At 39.4% G+C, this 22,326-nt stretch overlaps 1 protein-coding gene across 3 annotated transcripts in view; it reads left to right on the top strand.

Annotated features, from left to right (window-relative positions):
- UBE3C (ubiquitin protein ligase E3C) overlaps window positions 1-22,326 on the top strand; it is a 132,510-nt gene that overhangs the window by 103,102 nt on the left and 7,082 nt on the right. For all 3 annotated transcript variants that reach the window (XM_067542708.1, XM_067542709.1, XM_067542710.1), the window contains 3 exons: window positions 11,694-11,882; window positions 11,985-12,051; window positions 13,558-13,688. In XM_067542708.1, coding sequence (XP_067398809.1) covers window positions 11,694-11,882; window positions 11,985-12,051; window positions 13,558-13,688 — 387 coding nt within the window. The remainder of the gene's footprint in view (window positions 1-11,693; window positions 11,883-11,984; window positions 12,052-13,557; window positions 13,689-22,326) is intronic.

Here is a 22,326-nt window from a genome sequence, read left to right as displayed (position 1 = left end):
TATTTCTCACCAGCCTCTCAGGTGTCTGATAAATACAAAGCCTCCCCTCAATTCCGTGTAGCTGCTGGAAGTGACATAGGGTATGTCTACACAGCAACTGGATACCCATAGCTTGCCTGGCCCAACTGACGCGGGCTGGCATTTTTTCACTGCTGTGCAGACTCCTGGGCTTGGGACTTTACGAGGTGGCAGGGTCTCAGAGCTTGGCCTCCAGTTCTAGCCCACAAGTCTACACAACAGTGACATAGCCCTGCGAGCCCGAGTCAGCTGGCACGAGCCAGCTATAGGTTTTTCTTTGCTGTGTAGACATACCCAGAGAAAGTATCCTCTCTCTTTTGTCCTCTCCCAGCCTGGGTCCTGTGCAACCGCTCCCTCTGGTTTTTGTTTTTGGCTAGTACAGTAGAGTATCTCTTCTCTTGTACTCTGGCTCCAGCCTCATTTTTTGCGTGTTTCTTACTGAGTATCTCCACTGCTGCTGCTTCTGCTGTTCTGATCTTCCCTAAGTAGCAAGAGTTGGAAACTGACCTGTTTTTTGTCAGTTTCACTGCTTCTCACAAGGTTCTGAATATTGCAAAGCAGTGAACAGCAGCAAAATCACAAGAGCGGTCTATCTAAAGTTTTAGGAACACAATTGTTTCTCATGCAGACTTTTTAATTATCATTCCAATATCAGTACGTCCTTTAGTTCTCCTGCTGACAGGGTCTCAGACTTAAGCAAATGAGTTGCTTGCTCTCCTTTGTGAAGTGCTTTGAGATAGAGGACTTTTTTACTACTTCTGCTTTACTTGTAGTGGGACCAAAGTAACAGTCTTCACAATCTTGTAATCTATAGCAACATCCTCATTCAGGGCATGATTTGTAGCTTGTACCGCTTCTGTAAGAAAAGAGGCCAAACAGATAATTTGGGACTCTTTGTTCCACTCAGATGCAGCAAACTTCATAGTTTTTCACTAAATAGTGATCACGTAGACCTCTGGGTCCTCTTCATTTCTCAGCTCAGACAGGGAAGGTCTGAATTTACTGGCAGCCTGGTTAATGAAACAGTTGATTAGCCTCTGCAGCAACTGCTCCTGGAATTCATAACACCTGTTTTTGCTGCTCCTTCTTGCAGCAAGTCTGGGTTCTGTTACTTTTGGGGTACAGCTTCATCTTACTGCTGTTGTTTCTACCGTTATCCATTTCTTTTAGTTTTGCAGGCTCTTAGGATCTGACATCCTGTTATAGTCTTAAAATAATATCTTGAAATTTGGGGATCATAAATCACATTTAAAGGTGACCAATTGCCTAACACAAATAATGGTTCATGTAAAGTGTAATTCATTGACCTATTAATTTCTGAGATACACATCAGTATGCTGAGATTTGTGAGTTATATAGGTCTGTATAACAGCATATAAAATTGAAAGCTGTGATCTAGTATGCTGTTATATGTGAAAGCATTTTCTCAGTTTTGTCGGGTTGCAGACGTGCTTGTCACATGTTTTGAAATTGTCTTGAAAGTGGCCAATCACTGGACTTAGTTTTATCACATATTGTTACTTGGTTGCTAAGGTCACAAGGTATACAAATTGGTTGCCTTTACTATAAACACGTGTTTTGACAAGAAGCTGCTATTTGTATTATTAAATCCTCCTTTAAATACTCTGAAAGCAATAGTTCATGCTATTGGACTAATATTTAAAACAAAACAAACAAAAACAGTTCAACCCCCAATCGAAAAGTCCTTATTTCCAGGAGAGGTTCCAGTCTCTAAACTATAACATATCTGGTCCCTCTGTATTCAGTCAGCCAAACATCCAGTGGACAACTTAGAGCAACAGGCAGGTAGAGAGATTAAAAACAAAAAGCTGCCAGAAAGAGCATTGAGAGATCTGGCTTGATGGAGATGTTGCCAGCTCTAACTACTAATACAAAAAATAATTGTAGCAAGTGCATTCTTGTAAAACAGTTTGAGTTTAATTCCTTTGTTCAAATTCTATACCAGAGAGATGGGGTTAATAGTAACAAGGGTTTTGATTATTAATTGTAAGACATATCTTTAAAAGAAAGGTAGAACATAAAAATGCACTTTTGAGTGAGTAACTGAAAAGTGTCAGGTTGTTTAAAATTAAGTGGTTTGAAGTGATATTACCTTGTTTATACTCGGATAAGGAACATTTTAGCCTTGAAGCATGAGACCATCTGGATTTTAGTGTAATTGCAGCAGGACTAATTGATTTTTTTAATTACCTTCTGCAATTGAGTATTCTTGAGTTATTTTTTCTATTTTTACTTTAGTATGTTAATAAACCTCATAAAACAAATACACTCTGTCCTGTGTTTGATCACCAGAGCTTACTTAAGCATTGAATACTAATTAATTGTATTAAGGTAAGGCTAATACATTTTGTCTGGAAAAGAGCTGAGTATTTAATTTACCCTATATGTCGAGTATACATTATCTCTAGTTTTCAGCTAAACAACCACTTTAGTTCCTAATGAATTAGTGCCTGATAAATGCACCATAAATCTACCATTGTAAATAGCTGTCTTCATAACAGTGCCCACCCAGCAGCTGTGGCACAGACATTATCTACAGTGGAAGTCACTTTCAGTAAGGATTCTATCATCTCTATCAGCAAGAGAAGTTGGAATTCTATTACCAACATATTAGGTCTAGTCCTACAAGGTGCTAAGTGCTCTCAGTTGTCATGGACTTTCAGTCAAGTGGAGGTTGCACTCATTAGGGTTCCTAGTTAGGGGAACATTGTATCAGGCCATCCAAAATAGCAGTAGCTCCTGATAAAGAGTGACACTGGCCTGGTTTTTCACTGTTGGCTCAGGTGCATAAAATGGCAACCAGTAAAAAAAAAAAGTCTCATGGGAAAAGGCTTCTTTCTCCCAGATAGCTAGGTATGTTGACACTAATTCTTTACTTAATATCATGGGTTGGCAGCTAATAAACTAAAAACTCTTTTAAATGCTCAGAATATAAGGATGAGACTAATAAGTGCAAACAGACTTTATTTAAAAAAAAAAAAAAAAAAAGGAAAACACTTCTCTTCCTCAGACTCCTCTTTGGCTAATAAGGAAAGTGAACGGGCATTTCTTTTGCTAAGAATTTGATTCTTTTCCCCTTTTAGATCAACCACACCGTAGAAAGTGTAATAGATATGAAATATCCTGGACAAGCCTTATGGAATTAAGTTTTTTAGGAGTTCATTGTTTTAAAATGCAAATGTTTATGTACTGTGGAGGGAGTGTGTGTATTTCCATGGGAATTGGGGACCACAGCCCTCCAGGAGTTAAGCACAGTGTGGGATGGTTAGCTTGCATCTGGAGAGAGGCTTGCATATACTTATTCAGACTGGATTCTCCAGGGACCAACAGACAAAGGCAGAATGTTGATTAAATAGCTGGAGTTAAAACTCAAGGCTTTGTTTCTGATCTAGCAAAGAGAGAGCACCTCTGGAACCAGGGGGGATCCAGTCCTTAGGGGAAGGTTGGAAGGTCTTTGGCCCACTGAGGCCCCATAAGATTTGATGGCTAGTTTTGGGCAAAAACTGTTATGAACTGATTTGGTATGTGGGGTTTGAAGGACTGATCGCCAACCTAAGCCTTTGTTGGAGTTTAAGGGGGTGATCTCTGGAAAGCTTGTTAACGTGTAGGTTCTTTTATTGTTTGAATGTTTTCTTTGTAATGCTTTTACCTTAAGAATAAAAGTGCTTGCTTAGAAAGAACTGTGTAGTAACTTAGAAGTATTGGTAATTTGACTACTGTCACTCAGAAGTGAAGCAAACGTGCTTAGGCAGTCATCTTTTGTGGGAAAACACAGTGTAGGAAGGGAGGTCTTCAATCTGTAAATATTCCAGTTACAAGGGAGAGAGATGCAGGTCTTCACCCAGGAGCTTGCTGGGCCATCAAGGGGGAATCAGGTGCCCTGAACTGTGACAGAAGGTTCCCTGAGGAAGAATTTTGAGGCCTTAGAATTTGCTGTGAAAGCTTCTGTTTCAGCAATAAAAGCACAAATTATTGTATCAACGTCATTCCTTCTCATCAATAGTCAGCTGTCTCTGGATTAACCTGGACAGGTTCAGGAATCTGGGTCGGGGTGGCAATGTGGGGCTTGAGCATTGTGGCAGTGCAGCCCCTCCTTTCTCTGACACTCATGGAGCTGGTTATCAATCTGGATGCATAAGTCAGTGTAAGTGTCCAAGCCCACAGGAGGTTCCATGCAGTCTGATTTGTCCTTGGCTTCCTCACTTAGCCCAGTTCACAACTGGGATATCTGGGCCTCCTCACTCCATTTTGTATTTGACATGAGCCAGTGGAAATGTGTTGCATAGGGTTGTGGTAAACCCCTGACCCTATTGGAGCTTTCATAGGATGGCTTCAGTCATGTGTGTCTGAATGGGATCACTGAAGATGGTGTAGAAGGTCTGGAAGAAGGAGCGCCAGCACTGTCAACAGCACATCATCTTGCTCCAGCAGGGGAGAGACCCCGTCCAAGGCTTCTCCTGTGAACAGGCTGATCACTAGCCCCTCCTTAGCCTGGTCGGGGGGTTAGGTCTAGGGATGGAGCATGAAGAGCCGGTGACACCGTCAGAGCTACATTTTTGCCAGCTACACCTTTCATCCCTGGTTCCACCCTGCACTGTTGACAGCCTTCCAAAACCCTGCAACCACTGATACATTCAAATGACTCCACCACATTCAGAAGCAGATGAAACGTCATCTTGACAACACCAAAGAAGTCTGAAAGCAGCATATGGACCATCAGAGACAGAAAGGCCCAGCCTTCACAATGGGACAAAAGGTGTTCTTCCGTCCAAGAACCTCCATATAGGCAGACTGTCCCACAAGCTGGATCACCAATGTCTTGGGCCACACCAGATCTGCCAGTGGATTAATCCCATAAGCTTTAAACTTCAGCTGCCTAAGTCTTTTAAAATACATCCTGTTTGTCACATCTCACTCCTGAAACTGTTCATAGAGAACCTGTTCTCTGGTCGGGTACAGCCGCTACGTTCGCCTGTTTGGGTCCTGGGTCATGAGAAGAACATAGTCAGTGCTATTATGGACTCCAAATTCAGGCAAGGCAAGTTGTGGTACTTGTGGTGCTTTAGGACTTGGCCCTAAAGAGCATTTGCCAGTCACATACATATCCCTGAACTGGTGGAGGTCTTCCACAGAGCCCACCTTGATAAGCCTGGTCAGGCTACACCCAAGGGTCACCTTCCATGGGTGAGCAGTTGTGTGAGGATCCATGGGGCTAGAACCTGGGTGTGCTGGTCACTAAGTGCTGCATCCACACCGCCATCCATCAGTTCTGACAGAGCAGTGATTGACAGGCTGTGAGCCTTGTTGGAACCAAGCACTCATGGAGATCCTGATTGGCAGAGCCTACCATGTTCCTTAATTGGCCTAGGCACAGTATTCAAGCCCTAGGGGAAACACCTGCAGGCTGTCCATGCAACTAGGCAGATCCTGGTTTTGCTGCTGCATACAGACCTTGCTGCACAATCCTGATATCTTGCCATGCTCCTGGTTCCTGGCCCCAGCCCTGCACCTGATACCTAGGCTCATTTCTGTTTCATGGTCCCTGCTCCGCTCCTGATACGTCACCCTGACTCTGATCTATTAACTCTACTGTGGTTGACTCACTTTACACTGGCCTGGTGCAGCTCATCAACTTGGACTCCAACCTGATCCTATAGTGTCACACTAGTATGGACTGCTGCTTCTGGCCTTGACCCTCTAGACTGAACTCAGACCACGTTCCCTTGAACCCAGGCTATTTTAGTTTGCCACTGACTTGACTAGAGCTACCCACCGCTGGGAAGCACACTTCTAGCTGCAGTATAGATGTACCCTATGAGAGTGCTCTTTCACAGTTCTCTGGGAAGATAGGAAAGAGTCTTGGAACTGAAGTAGAAGAGGAACCGAAACATCCACTCCAGGTTATCTGATCCCCTTCAGATCCAGCAAAGCTAACTTAAGATGACCATTCCCCCTCTTAGAACAGCGTAGAGGGGACATTATCTTTTCTTAAAATACGTATATCCCCTCTCTGCCCCCAGAATGCCCCAAAACACCCTTTCTTCCGCCTGATCTTGAGGGGGTGGAGGGCAGCTGGCAAAGGAATCAGTAGTGCTGCCAGATTTGCACCAGCACAAAGCTCCTCTGCTCAGGAGGACTTCACTGCCAGCTGCCTTCAGTTGCTTTAAGGCCTCTTAGCATCACAAATTGTCCTCAGCAAACTGGAGAGTCTGGCCCTCATGCACCAGAAGTCAGGACAGCTTATATCCTTTCTGACACTTGGAAGAAAGGCTTACTAACTGCATGTTGGTCCGAGTACTGTATCTCGGAAAGAAACCTATCGAACAAGGAACAAATTCTCTTCCAAATAAACAAAATGCATTGTTTGATCTACGACCACCTACTGGGTAAGTGTTCAGAAGCTTTTCTACTTATGTGCAAAGCACATAATAAACAAGACATTATCATTTGAACCCTTTAAGAAACAATGAAGGACAGAGGGGGAGGAGAACATGTAGGGTCATGTGTCCCCCCCATTTGCTGCTTTGCATGGACTGAGCAAGCTCAGTAACACTGCAGAAGCCAGCTTCTCTGACTCTACTAAGGGCAGATACAGGTTGTCTCTGCTGAGAGAGGGAGTTGTCTCAGGCAGGATAGTATCTCACTTTTACCTGAAATTGCAGTTGACATCCCAAAGACCTGATCTGGGATATAGCACCACATGAGGAAATTTCAGTTTAATTAACCCTAGCATCCTGTTTTTAGTCCTTCCATTGGACCATTTTTAATTTTCACTGAGTTTTCATGATTTTATTTTAAAGCAAAATCTGTCAAGTATTTCAGTGCCATTCCTTAACAAGTCTGGCAGTCTTTTTGCAGGGGACAAACTATATCAGCGGTTCCCAACCTGTGGTCCGCAGACCACTACTATAGAGGGTCCACGGAAAAGAAAAATAACATCCTTACTGAGGAAATGTACAATTTCAAACAAAACTAGTAGCATGTGGTGGTCCACGAAATGTTTGGAGGTTGAAAAGGGGTCCGCACACTCGAATGTTGAGAACCACTGTACTATATCATTATTGCATTGAATTATGCTCATCTGAGCTGTTCTATTGCCAGCTCCAGACACAAGGAAATTATTCTGAGGTCTAAACTGATGGACTTCAAATTTTTTTTGCAAACCTGAAATAATTATTCACACCTTTAAAGTGTCTAGCTTCATAAAACAAGTAAAAGTTTGCTATTTTGTCTTAGCTTTACTTATAAAAATATTAATGTGAATTAAGCAAGCTGGGTTTTTTTCCTGAAAATGTTTTCTCTCTAAAAGAATGCATCAAATAGTCTGAAATCGCAGACAAAAGAGAAATCACAAACAAAAGAGGCATTAATGCTAAAGAAACACAAATTCAAACAGTAGTTTCAGGGGTATTGAACTTTTAATGAGATAAATGTCTGATATCACTTATTTAGTACATTTTACATAACAGGAAAGTAATATTTTTTTTATAGTTTTAAAGTGGTGGCTTTATTATTCCTTATTCCACCTGGATTTTTTTGTCATCCTTTTAAAGAAACAATTTCAATACATGAAATAGAGTTCTTTTAACCCACTTAATGCGCATCGTACATTATGCTTATTGTCCAGAATAATGATTTTCTTCAGGCCAATTTTTTAAAAAGTTTAATTATATCATTTTGGTAAGGAACCTCTTAAAATACTTAGGGAAGTTTTTTGGAATTTTTAAATTTTTTTGACATATTCAAAATGAAAATAAAAGCTGATTCTGTAAGTGTGTCCTTTTCGAGATGCTTTCCACTGTGACTTCATACATAAGTACCCACACTGTTATCTTGCACCATCTAGTGGCAAAAGTTGAACAGAGAGAAAATGCAACAACTTAGCCTTTCCTAAAGATCTCCTAGCCTGTCATGTCACTGCTAATGGAAGATGTGTGATATACACCCATGCAAGTAATAGATTTTTCAAAGTTGAATGGAAGATCTACTATAGTCCTATCGAAACTCTAACTAATTTAAGAGTTGTTTAAAACTAAATTGTACCTACATCCGCAAAAACTTTGTTGCCAGCCCAAACTTTGCCCCTTGTGCAAAATATCTTTGGGTCTCCTTGGCGTTGTGTACCTTGTATGTCTATCAAATCAATCCTATGACTTGCAGAGTAAGACCCCATTCTGTTAGAGTACAAATGATAGAATTGGTCCCATGGTGGTTGGAGCACTAGAAATATGTAGTTAGGAAAATCCCCAAGGAACTTCCTTTCAAGCAAATGTCTTTACTTTTGTGTGTGGCATCAAACTTGTTTGCCATGGAAACGTTGTGTCAGAAACAACTGAAGTTAGGGAAGAAATAGGAACCAGAAAACTTATTAGGAAAGCAGAATTCTGGGTTTTTTTACATTATTTATTCAGATTTTTAAAATACATCTATAGGTGCCCATCCATCATGCTGGGCACCTAGCTCATAGACTGAAAATTACAATGTAAGTCTAGACAAAGAGCTGTCCATAAATATATCCACTTCAAACTACAGTCTCCTTAACAATGAAGAGGAAAAAGAGATGAGCTCTTCAGCATGTCAGGATGGTTAACAAATCCAGGCTCTGGTGGGCCTAGTGCAGGAGTTAGTTCCAAATTTGAGGAGCCCTCACGGAGGATGCCCTGCCAATTGCTGTGCAGGGAGCTCTAGCAGAAGTGTTTTGATTGATCTCAACTGTCTTATAGTAAATATTAGGGAAGAGAGCTAATAGAAAATATGATCTACAAATGGAATAGTAGCTAAAGATTCGTTTACATACGGAATTTGGAAAAGCCATGAGGCATCCATTGTGCTTTAAAACAAATAAACCACATTGGTAAGCTGGGTGCAAACAAACATGCATTTAATATGGCCAAATGTAATGTAGGCTATTCTTTCAAGATCATTGTATTCAAAGGAATTGTATTCTGGAAACAGTGATTCTGAGAAGAACTCTGAAACCTGGGGAGGGGAGTGGGTCTCAGAGCCCAGGCTCCAGCTCGAGCAGGAATGTCTACATTGCTATTTTTAGCCCTGTAGCATGAGCGCCACAAGCCTGAGTCAGTTGACCTGGGCTCTGAGACTCGCTGCTGTGAATTGTTTTCTTGCAGGGTAGGCCTCCCCTAAAAGAGTTTAGTTTACTTAGTTTATCAGACAGAAGGCTAAGAGGTGACTTGATCACAGTTTGTAGGATCCCACATATGGAGAAGATCACCAGGTGTGTCTTTAGACTAGCAGATGAAGATAAAACAAAATCAAATTGTTTGTAGCTGAATTCAGCTTAAATTAAAATTGGAAATAAGACACATTTTTAACTGTGAGGGTAATTAACATTGGCACAGAGTACCATAGGATGTGGTAAGTATCGTAGGATGTGGTAAATACTCTCATAACTTGGAGTCTTTAAATCAAGATTGGCTCTCTTTCTAAAAACTATACTCTAATTCAACTACACATTTACTGAGCTAGATGTAGGAATAGCTGGATTTAATTCTGTGGCATATGTTATTCAGGAGGTCATACTATCAGACCATAATGGTACCTTCTGGCCTTAAAAATCTATCAATCAATAAAAATAATGCTGCTAAAGCTATACAGATTATCACATTAGCACTTTTTATTGTGTATAGTACTAGAACAGCTTATAGCATTAGGTAGCATATTACACTATGGGTGGTTTCTTTATGTATTAACTCTTCGGACCTGTGTGTCCAAAGCTGTGATCACTAGCACCAGTTTAAAATGAAATTGATGGTAGTGTCTGAAAAATGTTTGTGCACCAGAAAGTAATATACCTATCAAATCAAACACTTAAAGGGGTTAGGGAATGTCTACACTGCAAGTGAATGTTTGATTATCGCACAATAATACTGTACGTTGGGTGGTGTGGGCTAGCAACCAGAGTACAAGCCCACCGTGGTCACTGGGTGTGTATTCTGGTTGCTAGCCTGTGCTGAAACCCATGCCGCCACGCCTTTACTATTGTTATCCATGCTAACTAAATTTTAAAGCACAGTTGTGCCTACCTGTGCTGCAGTTACACCTTCACTTGAGGCGTGGACATACCCTTAGGCTACATCTACACTTGGGATCTGGAAGGGGCTGGGGGAGAGGCTCCCAGCTCACATTGACATATCCACACTAGCTCTGCTCAAGCTAGAGTGTTAAAAATAACAGGGTAGCCACAGTAGCAGGGGCAGCTTGGGCCAGCTGCCCTAAACATGTTCCTGTCCAGACCCCCAGGTATGCACTCAGGAGCACCCCAAGTACATACTTATAATCTCAGATGAGATTATACTTGGAGTGACTAGCTTGTCCTACTGCCTATGGCACTGTGGTACACTGCTGTTTTTAGAACACTAGCTCAATCAGAGCTAGTATGGGTATGTCTACCCAAGCTTGAAATTGCACCAGCCCCAATGTAGGAATGCTCTAAGAGTCATAGATAGGGTTGGGGATGCTTTTAGCAACCTCTGGTTGGTTGCTTGCTCAGCAAAAGTATCCTCGTTCCGTGAAGGGTAGTATTAAAAGAATAACCGCCTTATCTTAATCCTACTGCATTTGAAATATTTCAACATTCATATTAGAGCCCATTTTATATCTTACTCATAAGACAGTATATCAGTTTGCACATCAATAGTTTTGCATACCAAGGTATTTTGATAAACTTATTTATTTGTAGGTTTTCTAGTGCAGTAACAAAACCTTTTCAGTGTGATGAAAAATTATGGACCTGATGTCACAGATGCCAAGCATCCACAACTCCCATTCGCTTAGGGTGCTCAGCACTTCTCTAAATCAGGCCTATATCAAAATCATGACTTTTGGGGAGCAGGAATTGGGATTTCCTTATTGTAATGTGATTTTGCAGAATGCATTAGTACTGGTGTTCTCTATGCCAAACAGTTAAACTAGAACAGCACAGTCCAGGCAAACTGAGCTTTCTTAACTGCTGCCTGAGCAAATCTCTGCAATTCATACACCTGTGGAGGCTACTCCTGTTCTACGGGATAAATATCCATAGTGAAATCCTACGCCACTGAAATCAATGGCAAAACTCCCATGAACATTAACAGGGTCAGGATTTTGCCACCAGTTTCTGTCTACTTCATAATGCTCTATTTAGTATTTCACACCTACACTCTTTCTAGAAGTAGAATTTGACACCTTCCCAGTAGGGTAACCAGATAGCAAGTGTGAAAAATCAGGACGACGTGGGAGGTAATAGGCACCTATATATATCGGGACTGTCCCTATAAAATCGGAACATCTAGTCAGCCTGCTTCCCAGCCCAATTATTTTACAGTAATTAGGCACAGGTGTGTATATATGTGTATACCCACTTTTACACAAGTACATCTGGAGGTCAGGCTGAAAAATCAGGCCATATGATCCCTCACATGTAATGCCATAATTTGTATTCCTGTATATATCAATATGCAGTAAAACATCCTCATGATATTCTTTTCTCCACTTTTGATATATTTTACAATATATTTGTTATTTTCAAGTATGTAAATCATGTTCTTGAATTTTCTGCAGCTCATTTTTTGAAGTGTAAGTTTTCCATTTACATGCAATATATAGAATTAGCATTTGCCAGGATTATGAACAAATAAATATTTTTATCTTTACAGGTGGTTGAACTGAAACCAGGTGGAAAAGATATTCCTGTCACCAGTGCAAACAGAATAGCCTACATCCATCTTGTAGCAGACTACAGACTAAACAAACAAATTAGACAGCATTGCCTTGCATTCCGACAAGGTTTGGCCAATGTTGTTAATCTTGAGTGTCTTAGAATGTTTGATCAGCAAGAAATACAGGTACTTTTGTGTTGGAGACGTGTTTGCTTAATTTTTTCAAAGCTCATCTTTTTTTTTTAATTTCTACCTCAAATCTAATCATCTAATTTTCACCACTTGCAGGTTTTGATTTCTGGTGCCCAGGTTCCCATTAATCTGGATGACCTTAAATCCTTCACAAACTATTCAGGCAAGTATATCACAACTAGACAAATGAGCGATTATGATTGATTCAAAAATAAATAATTTTTTAAAAATTTCTTTATTTACATTTTCATCCTAAAGTGACTTCTTAGAGAGGAGATGGTGTCCATTCTTGCCCTTTTGATGGCAGTGGAAAAGCTCTCAAAATCAGAAACCTTTGGATTCCCTAAATTTAAGAGAGTTGGGAAAAAATTAAGATCAGATTTATCAAATGTGGGTATCTAGAATTACACAGATGATAAATCCATATTTAGGTACCTAGGTATAAATAAATGGCCACATATTCAGAGGGGGTCTGAGCACTGCAGCTCTCATTGATTTTAGTAGGAATTGAGGGCTCAACAGCTCTGATAATGAGGACCCAAGTGACTTTAGATGTCTGTTTCAACCAAAGCATTCAGATAGTTATCCGTCAAGGAGTCATGAAGGGATAATTCTTCCAGGCTTACTCTGTGAATAGCCCATTGAAAATACTAGCCTCAGTGAAAGGCTTTGCTCAGGGTTGCAGACTTGGGCTATACATAAATGTCAATGTATGTTTTAAAAACTGATTTTGTCTGTGTATTATTTTCACCCTTTCATGGGTATATTGACTTATGGGAGATATACAGTCAATCATATTCACCCAATCCCATTACTTCTTCTGTCCTACATCTTTATAATAATAACTGCATAATCACTTGTGAAAAGGACTAAAGAAATGTGGTTTAATCCCATTTATAATGCTCATATCCATCTTAGAAAAGATGTCTTGAATTAATGTTTTAAGTTTGCTAAAAGTATTTAATTTCTGAGTATGATTAAAATGGAAATTCAAAGAATTAAATAAATGCTTTCCTCAGTATTCTGCACATCAGTTTCCTTGAATATCATGATTTTATACAAGTCAAATGCATTTTGTACAGTGAAATTTTCTTAATTTATAAAAAGACAAATTAAATTACACATTGTATAGCAGTTCTGTGCATTCAGTTCATAACTACCAAAATGCAATCACTTTTTTCTTTCTACCAAAATATCTTCAATTATAGCTGTATAAAAACATATTATGACTGTATAAATGGCTATCTTTGAATATCCTAGCTGTCGCTGTCAGTAGGCTTTCAATATTATCATTTTTCACTTTCTTTCCAATTATTTTTACTTTCCTTTAAAGTTGTGTTGCTAGTAATGTTATTGCAAAGGGAGCTAGAAATAATAATAAAAAAGATTCATCCTGGAAAAGTGCAACTAATAAGACTGAAAGAATTATGCAAAACACAGGTATTAAGTGGGAAGGAGAAACAGGTGAAGCACTAATGCTGAAAGAGGCCTACAGGTGATGGTGAACAGCAAATCAGATGAATTTGCATGCTGCTGTTAATTTCTTTTTAAATCTGATTAAAACTGATAGAATAGTCTATAAAGCGATATATTAAAAATAGTTTGTTTTCTTGCATATTATATAAAACTGATTTGTTTTCTTTTAAAATATTTGTAAATTATATTATAGGTGGATACACTGCAGACCATCCTGTAATTAAAATATTTTGGAGAGTTGTGGAAAGCTTCACTGATGAAGAGAAACGCAAACTACTCAAGTTCGTAACAAGCTGCTCTCGACCTCCTCTGTTGGGTTTTAAGGTACACGCTTTACTGAATTTTGATTAAAATTAATTACATGGCTTTGATTAGAGTGCTTGTACAGACAAGAAGTAATATCCAATTTTGACAAAAACAAACTGGCTGGTTTAAAATATGGGAGTTTATATTTTTGGGAAATAAGAAAATTCAGGAAAAGAGTCTATTTATGACCATAACTGCTACTTAAACATTTGCAAATGTGCATAATGAGTATAATTAATCATATGGCGTAAAATATCTTTGTGAAACATTATTTCACATTCATGCATTCTGACTGGAGAGTTCCGTTAGGTGGGTAGTGGGACTTTGGAAGAAGTACACATCATTAAAAATGTTTGATTTTTGTTGTGAAGGATGCTAGCTACACTGCTTTTAATGCTCTCATCTCCATAAATATTGTACATAAAGCAACATTGCCATCAATTTCAGGAAACAGATTGATTTTATCTTAAATGTGTTCAGAAATAGGCAGAAGAGGATTTAGGATATATCAACATCCACTAATCCCCCTCAGCGTTTGAAGCTGGGAACGTATTTCTCATATTTCCTTTTGAATATCATTTATCTGCTTATAATTCATTACCCTTTACATCCGAATATTGTGCTAACAAATAGCTTTTACTAGACTGCTATTTGCAATGGAGTTTGAATGTGGAGAAAATGTTTATCTGCCACCATGTCAATATTAGTGATGGGTCTATGCAGATCTCAATTTTAAAGTATCTTCAGTTCAGGGATGTTCAGACCAGAGGTTTTGGTTTGGTCTGTTGTAATAGAAGCAAGCTACAATATTCTGATCCAATCCTAGCTTTGGATTCCAATCCCCCTAAAAGTTTGGGAATGTTCAGTGCTCAACATTAGGAAATACATTGTAAAGAATAGACTGTTAGAGATCAACACTGTAGTGTAATAGTAATAAATATTTTGTCAAACACTTTAGTACTGTACTATCTAACAAATGAACAGAAATCTGTGCTTATCTGAAATGTATAGACAGACATCGCTGCAGCCAATCACTTTCAAATAACACTTTGATAAATTGCTTTGTTTAGCTCTTATCTTAAATGGATTGCTGAATTAACTTAATTGTTAATAACATTTCACATTATAAGGCAATTTGAGGTTATATTTAACTAGCAACGGGGTGGTAAGTCATTTTTCATGTTTACTAGATAAATATAGGCATATGTACTAATGGAAAATGAATGCAAATTTGGTGTCAAGTATTGCAATTCTTATCACTATTAGATTACAAAACAACTGTACTTATTTCTATTTAGTGTTGTGGGTGAGATAATTTTTTCGCTAAATAAATATTTCAAGAGCAGTTCTCAGCACTATTTTAAATATGAATAATATGCAGTTCAGATGAGTGCAACAGCCTGGAGATGAGGAAAATATGTTTGGAGTTCTGCAAACTTTCATCATATTAAAAATACATCTAAAAAACCTACCTTAAAAGAACTGTATGGTTTCAAAGTCAAGCACTAAGATGTTAGGAAGTGCTAGAATTTAGGTTGCCCATGCAACTTTAATTCAGTCCTCTTGTATGTATGCATTATGATACAGGCTTTTATTATACGATCGCATATTATTTTTTCCCTAGGACTCCTTCCCCATTCAGTGAATGAGTAATTATTTAATATTTCTTTTTATCCTTATTCAGTGTGTGGCTCCAGGCACTCCATCCACACCCCATCTTAGAAATGGCCACAAGGAAATTATTAATTCTACTGGCTATAGAATTATTCATTTCCTCATGGACATTTTTGTGATTCTGTCACTGGAATTATCTGAGCCATTAGCGATTATCTTCAAAAAGTCATGGAAGACAGGTGAGATTCCAGAAAACTGGAAAAGGACAAATATAGTGCCAATCTATAAAAAGGGGAATAAGGATAACCTGGGGAAGAACAGAAGAGTTAGCTTAACTTCAGTACCTGGAAAGATAATGGAGCAAATAATTAAGCAATCAATTTGCAGACACCTAGAAGATAATAAGGTGATAAGTAACAATTAGCATGGATTTGTCAAGAACAAATCGTGTCAAACCATCCTAATACCTTTCTTTGATGAGGTAACAAGCTGTGTGGATATGGGGGAAGCGGTCGATGTAGCATATCTTGACTTTAGTAAGGCTTTTGATACTGTCTCACATGACCTTCTCATAAGCAAACTAGGGAAATACAACGTAGGTAGAGCTACTATAAGGTGGGTGCATAACTGGTTGGAAAACCGTTCCCAGAAAGTAATCATCAGTGGTTCACAGTCAAGCTGGAAAGGTATGTCAAGGATATATAGTGAGGTCCCCCAGGGATCAGTTCTGAGTCCAGTTCTGTTCAATATCATCATCAATGATTTAGGTAATGGCATAGGGAATACACTTATGAAGTTTGCGGATGATAACAAGTGCTTTGGAGGATAGGATTAAAATTCAAAATGATCTGGACAAACTGGAGAAATGGTCTGACGTAAACAGGATTAAATACAATACGGACAAATGCAAAGTACTCCATTTAGGAAGGGTCAGTCAGTTGCACATATACAAAATGGGAAATGACTGCCTAGGAAGGAGTACTCCGAAAAGGGATCAGGGAAGTCATAGCAGATCACAAATTAAATATGAATCAACAGTGTAACACTGTTGCAAAAAAAGCAAACTTCATTCTGGGATGTTAAGCAGGAGTGTTGTAAGCAAGACACGAGAAGTAATTCTTCTGCTGTATACTCCGTGTATACTCCGGAGTATGGTGTCCAGTTCTGGGTGCCACATTTCAGGGAAGATGTGGACAAATTGGAGACTGTCCAGAGAAGAGCAACAAAAATGATTAAAGGTCTAGAAAACATGACTTGTGTGGGAAGATGGAAAAAACATTGGGTTTGTTTAATTTGGAGAAGAGAAGACAGGAGAGGGGGGGAATATAACAGTTTTCAATTATATAAATGGTTGTTACAAGGAGGAGGGAGACAAATTGTTCTTCTTTGACCTCTGATGATAGGGCAAGAAGCAATGGGTTTAAATTGCAGCAAGGGAAGTTTAGGTTGGACATTGGGAAAAACTTCCTTTCACGGTAGTTAAACACTGGCATAAATTGCCCAGGGAAGTTTTGGAATCTCCACCTTTGGAGGTGTTTAGGAACAGGTTAGACAAACACTTGTCAGGGATGGTCTAGATAATACTTAGTCCTGCCTTGAGTGCAGGGGACTGGACTAGAAGACCTCTTGAGGTTCCTTCCAGTCCTATGATTCTATGAGTCTATGATTTTTATAGCATTTTGTGTGTTCAAAGCACAGCTCTAGTCAATTTCAGTTGCAGCTGTGAGCACTCACTGCTTCTGCATTTTGGCTCCAGGTGTCTGTCATTGGACACCTGAGGAACTCACAAGTAGTGACCAACTGTGAAAAATTTGTTTTAAGTGACTTGCCCAGGGAGAGCATCCACTTTTCTAGGGCAGCCGTCAACTTCCTTAATCATGAGACAGCCCTTTCTCTTCTTGTAATCCATTGCCTCATTCACTACACATCTTCCAACATTTGCAACAAATGAGGCAGGTGTCCTATAGACAACAGCCTAATTCACTACACAACCCTGAGCATTGTCTGTCCTGAGCACTGAATGAGGCTGGGATTCTGTGGAAAAATTGTACGTGATATGTAATTAAAGACTGTCTATCATGATGCACAAAGGACTGAATTATGTTTGAACAAGGAACCATAATTGTGGCCTGAGGCATAGCCAGAACTTGTTTTTTGGCAGGACCTGTGGCTGACACGGGTGGGCGTGGGGGAAAACCAAGCGCTTCCGGTCATGTGACCGGAAATAGGACGTTCGGGAAAGCGACCAGCAGAGAAATTAAGTTGCCTGACGCTTCATTTGCCAAGGTAGCAAGTTAAGTGGAGCGTCGGCAGCAGAAACAACTAGTTGGGTGGCCCTGCTTTCAAAGTGGGTGGACCATGGCCCACCCAGGCCCACTCATAGCTATACCCCTGATTCTAGCATTTCCTAACTTTCATATGCTTGGCTTTGCAACCTTAACATAGAATTTTTTGTTATTTCCTAATTAAAATAAAAACTGGAAAAAACAAATTCCATATGTGTAGTCATGCTGACCCCTAACTTGGGTCATCAGCAGGGTTCAGATATTTCAATCCACAGCACATGCCTCTGACACTTGAACTAATGGAATTAACTGATAACAGTAATAAGTTGTCATCCGTTATGTGGACCAGTCACTAGACGCGGAGGAGAGACGCACCTTGCCAATGGGTTTCACAGCTTTTTGCTGAGACAGAATAATGTAAAAACTGAGGACTCCTGGATTTAGTTCCATATTCTGTAGGGAAGTGTTCTGAAATGGCTATGTAGACCCTTCTGCTGCTGTGCCCTTAGTTTTTCTGTCCCCTTCTGCTCCTGTCACCCCTCCCCACTCCAGCTTCTTCATCTTGGCTTTCATCTAATATCCCTACTGGCTCTGATCCCCCATACCTCTCTGTGTGAGTGCGTGGCTGCTTCCTCCTCCTCCTCACTTGCCTGAGTGCCAGCAGCAGGAGAGCATGGAGAGCGCAGGCGAGACAGTCTCCATGCTCACAGTTCTAGAGCCAGCAGCTAGAACGAGCAATTGCAGGAAAAGTTCTGATCCAGTTGTGAGCTGTAGCATGCTCAGCACAGATTGTATCTTGAAAAAACTGATCTGCCAAACTTAAGTCTCCACTGAGCATGTGCAAACTGATTTTTCTGACACCTGTAACTACCCTGATTTGGACAGATTTTCATGGAGAAAGCAAAAGACACATCACTGACTCAGGGACACCACTCTGCTCATTTTGCAGGCTTTCTCCAAGGCATGGAGGCACTAGAACATCTCAGCAAAATGGCTGTAAGAATTTTTTTAACAACATAATTTCCCTAACCTCGTTCTTGGCAATGACTGAACCATTGTGGCTGAAGCTTTCCAAAACTTTCAGCCTGAGGCAGATATACGGTGTGTGATCATTTGACTCTCACATCTTGCGTGGTCTTGAGCTGTCCCCCTCATCTACTGTACTCAGATCTATGCACAAGCACATTAGGATGGTAGAAAGGTATCCAATGAGACTCCTCATATATGGTCAGTTATTTGAAAAGCCCTCCGGAACTGCTATCAATACTCCAGGTATATGCACTGTTGGAAAAATATTCCAAATGAGGTTCGTTTACCCTGCACCAGATAAAAAAGAGATCTAAGCAGGTATTTGGGCAGTCTCCAAGTTTTTATTTCTGCAGAGGTCGGACACTTCCCAGCAAGTGGTCAGTGTGCGACCCCGAAGGCATGCTCTCTTGCATATTTATACAAACACAAACAAAGAAATTACATATGCATAAATTCTTAATGCTTATTGGTACACTCAGATTATTATTATTATTGCTATTAACATTACACTTTCTACCTCTTCTAACTATAAACATATGCATAACATAAAAGATAAGGGCAAAAGATTTCAACTTATCTATCAACATTGTCTAGTCTATTTCTCAAAACTGAAGAGAAAGCAAAAACTACTTATAGCTGACTCCTCATTTCTCCTGTTAATCTTTCTCTCTGACCTTGGCAGAGATAAGCACCATAAACATATTGGAGGGGAGTGGGTGGGTGATTTCAACAGAAAGCAGAACACTAAAAAACAACAAAATGGAGTAACTGTGGTCAAGCAAACAATTATTTTCTTTCAGCACCTATAAATGGTGAATTAGCAACTACATTATCCTAGTCTCACAACCACTCCAGCTGGTGCCAGTGAAAGCGGTGATTAGATGCACAAGAAATGAGACCTAAGATCGATAGGACAGCACACAATTAAAACTGACCATCTACCAAAGGAAAAAACGCCAAATTTGTATCTCTCGTTATACATATATATAAAAAAAAAAAAAAAAAGCAAGAGAAATGCACCAGATTTCCACTTGCCTTTCTAACAAAGGAATAAAGGGGAGGGAGACCAGTCAGCAAAAGCAGCTGGTATAGAATGGCCAAGCACTGAAGCAGCCTGTGAGATGTGAGAAAAGATGTAGAAAGTGAATCCAAAGAGGGTAGTGCTCCAGGAGCCCCTGTGTAACTGAGTCACATGTGGAAGTTAGGGGAGCAGCTCAGGGGGTGTAGGCTGTAGCATGGCTGTGCTGTGCCAGAGGAGAACGGGGTGGGGGGGGGGAGAGGAGAGGGAGGGGTAGAATAGCTATGTCAAGTGTAGCATGGTCAAATACATCAGTAATGGGTTGGGATTAATTGTAGGACTGGCCTACAAGCCACGCCACAAACTGCTGCTCTGGCAGTAGGAAGTAGAGCAAAAAGTATTGCTTCTTTATGTAGACAGCACTGAGCACCAGCCAATTCCAGCACTTGAGGGGTGCATGGATTGGCTAGCAGTAGCCCTCTACCAAGTAGGGCATGCCTTTGGCATCCTGGGGCTCACCAGCCACCCAGGAGAAGGTGGGCTGCTCATCAACTGTGCCCCAGCAGTCCAGTGCTAGCTGCTAAGGCCATCATGGATGCCCTCAAGTTGTAAATGAATACTGGAAAAGGGAATTAGGCAATGGCTATTGGCATGAGTGTTCGTATAGTGATAGCCTATGATTAATGTTTGTATAGTGCTCTCAAGATGAAAAGCTCTATGTACTGTAAGTGCTAAGTATTATTAGCAGCCAAATGAGTGTATGAGTTTGTTATAAAAAACCTTGCAATATATTGGGAGTGGAAATTAATGCAAAATGTCTTCAGCAATTAATTGTCTATAGTTATATAAAATAAATACTAAATTTTGCTGTTAAGAACACAACTGTTAGCACTCAAATTCTAAAATCTTGTACATACTGCATTGTGGAACCTTCACCCTTGCTATAGTTCATATTTATTTAAGAGAAGGAAATGTTTCAAAGTTCATAGCTTATAAATAGCACCGTCTGGTCTTACAGCATTTAAAAATTATTAGAACCCTTAGTGCCAGATTATCGGACTCAGAATAACATTTGCTAAAGCTAATTAAAGTTTAATAAGTTTAATAAATGTGATTGTTACAGACAAAAAAATCATTAAAGTGCGGTTGAAAATTGTTAAGTTCCAATCAGGTCACATAATAAATTGATGATGCTTCTCCCTTCCAAACTGTTGCAGATTCCCGTTGTACAGTATTTAATTATGCAACAAATGGTGCCCTTGGCATGACATTTCAATATAGAACTTCATTTTTTACATTTTTAAAGCTTAAAGTAGGAAAATTCAATTAGCATTTTGAAAGGAACACTAAAATTGCAGCATTTTAACTGTGAAATACATTTTAAGGCCTCCATTTAAACAATAATTTAACTTAAAATCTCATTGACCTCTTGCCTTAGGGTGTTTTTTTCCTATTTCTAAAACAAGATGATTTATTTTAGCTCAGCCAAGCATTTGTTGAAATTAATACTCCCTTGCCAATGAAAGCAGAGCAGTAGGTGTAACAAATAAAAGTTCTCTGCATCCCCATTTGTCTTGGCAAGATAAACTTGATTTCTTAAGAGATTACAAAATTATACATGAAATAAAACCTCAGATACTTGGTCAGCATATCAGAAAAGACCAATCCAAATTTGGCCAGTTTATACCATATAGGTTTTCTATAGGTACATGACTAAATGATTCTGTGGAATATTATTAGTACTCTGCATCTTAAAAAGCAGAGAAGTATGTGGACTTTAAAATAACAATAGCATATATCTTGTGTTGAAAATAATATGTGCCCCCTTAAGACAATCTTAGGTCTCAGTCCTGCAAAAATGTACACGTGTGCCTAATTTTACACATGCGATATTGCCATTGACCTCTTTAGGACAATTCATGTTTATGTGCATAAGGTTAAATACATGCATAAGGATCATGACCTTAGATTGTAAATTCTTTGGGGCCAAGACTGCCTTTAATCTGTGTCTTGGGTAGCGTTAGTCATACTGTCAGAATTTAGCAAAGAAAATAATATTTATGTGTCATGACTTACCTGCAGTGGGAAGATTAGGTTTGGTAACGTACTTGGTATGTGCTTGAAGACACGCTTCTGGCCATATTTATTTTGCCTATTCTGACTGTACTAAAAAAATAACTTGAGGAGATTTATCATTGTTTTTTGTATGAAATTGAGGTTGCAGTCCAGGACAGATGGTCACATGATAATGTAACATTTAACTAATGTTTTATTTGTGGCATGGCTGCTCCTTAATCCAGTATTTCCTTGACAAGCTGTGGATCAAATATTAATGTGAATAGAGAGAGAATTTAAATTGCACTTGACAGAAAATGTTTATTTAGATTTACATACAAATTCTAACTTGTATGTAAAACTTGCCTAATCTACACTCTATAGTAGATCAGTTTGACTGTTAGCAAGAGAAGGGGCTTTTATTTTTGTTAGATATTTTCATATATACAAAGGTATCAAGGAAAATGGGAAGGAAAAACAGGAAGCAATAATGAAAAATAAACAACAAAAATGTAATTCATAGAAGAAACCTTGTAATTTATGTAATGCAAAATGGATTTATCAGGCCCAAGGATCCAACCCTTTATGCTTACCTCCACTGCCGCCAGTGGTCTTTAACTTCCAATCAGAGTTGAGCAAATAATGGATTTTTCAC

Source organism: Emydura macquarii, unplaced genomic scaffold, assembly GCF_026122565.2.
Source record: "Emydura macquarii macquarii isolate MOO-44397 ecotype Brisbane River unplaced genomic scaffold, CSIRO-AGI_Emac_v2 contig_719, whole genome shotgun sequence".
Lineage (NCBI taxonomy): Eukaryota > Metazoa > Chordata > Testudines > Chelidae > Emydura > Emydura macquarii.
Note: the sequence above shows the minus strand (reverse complement) of the source record. Positions and strands in the feature narration are given on the sequence as shown.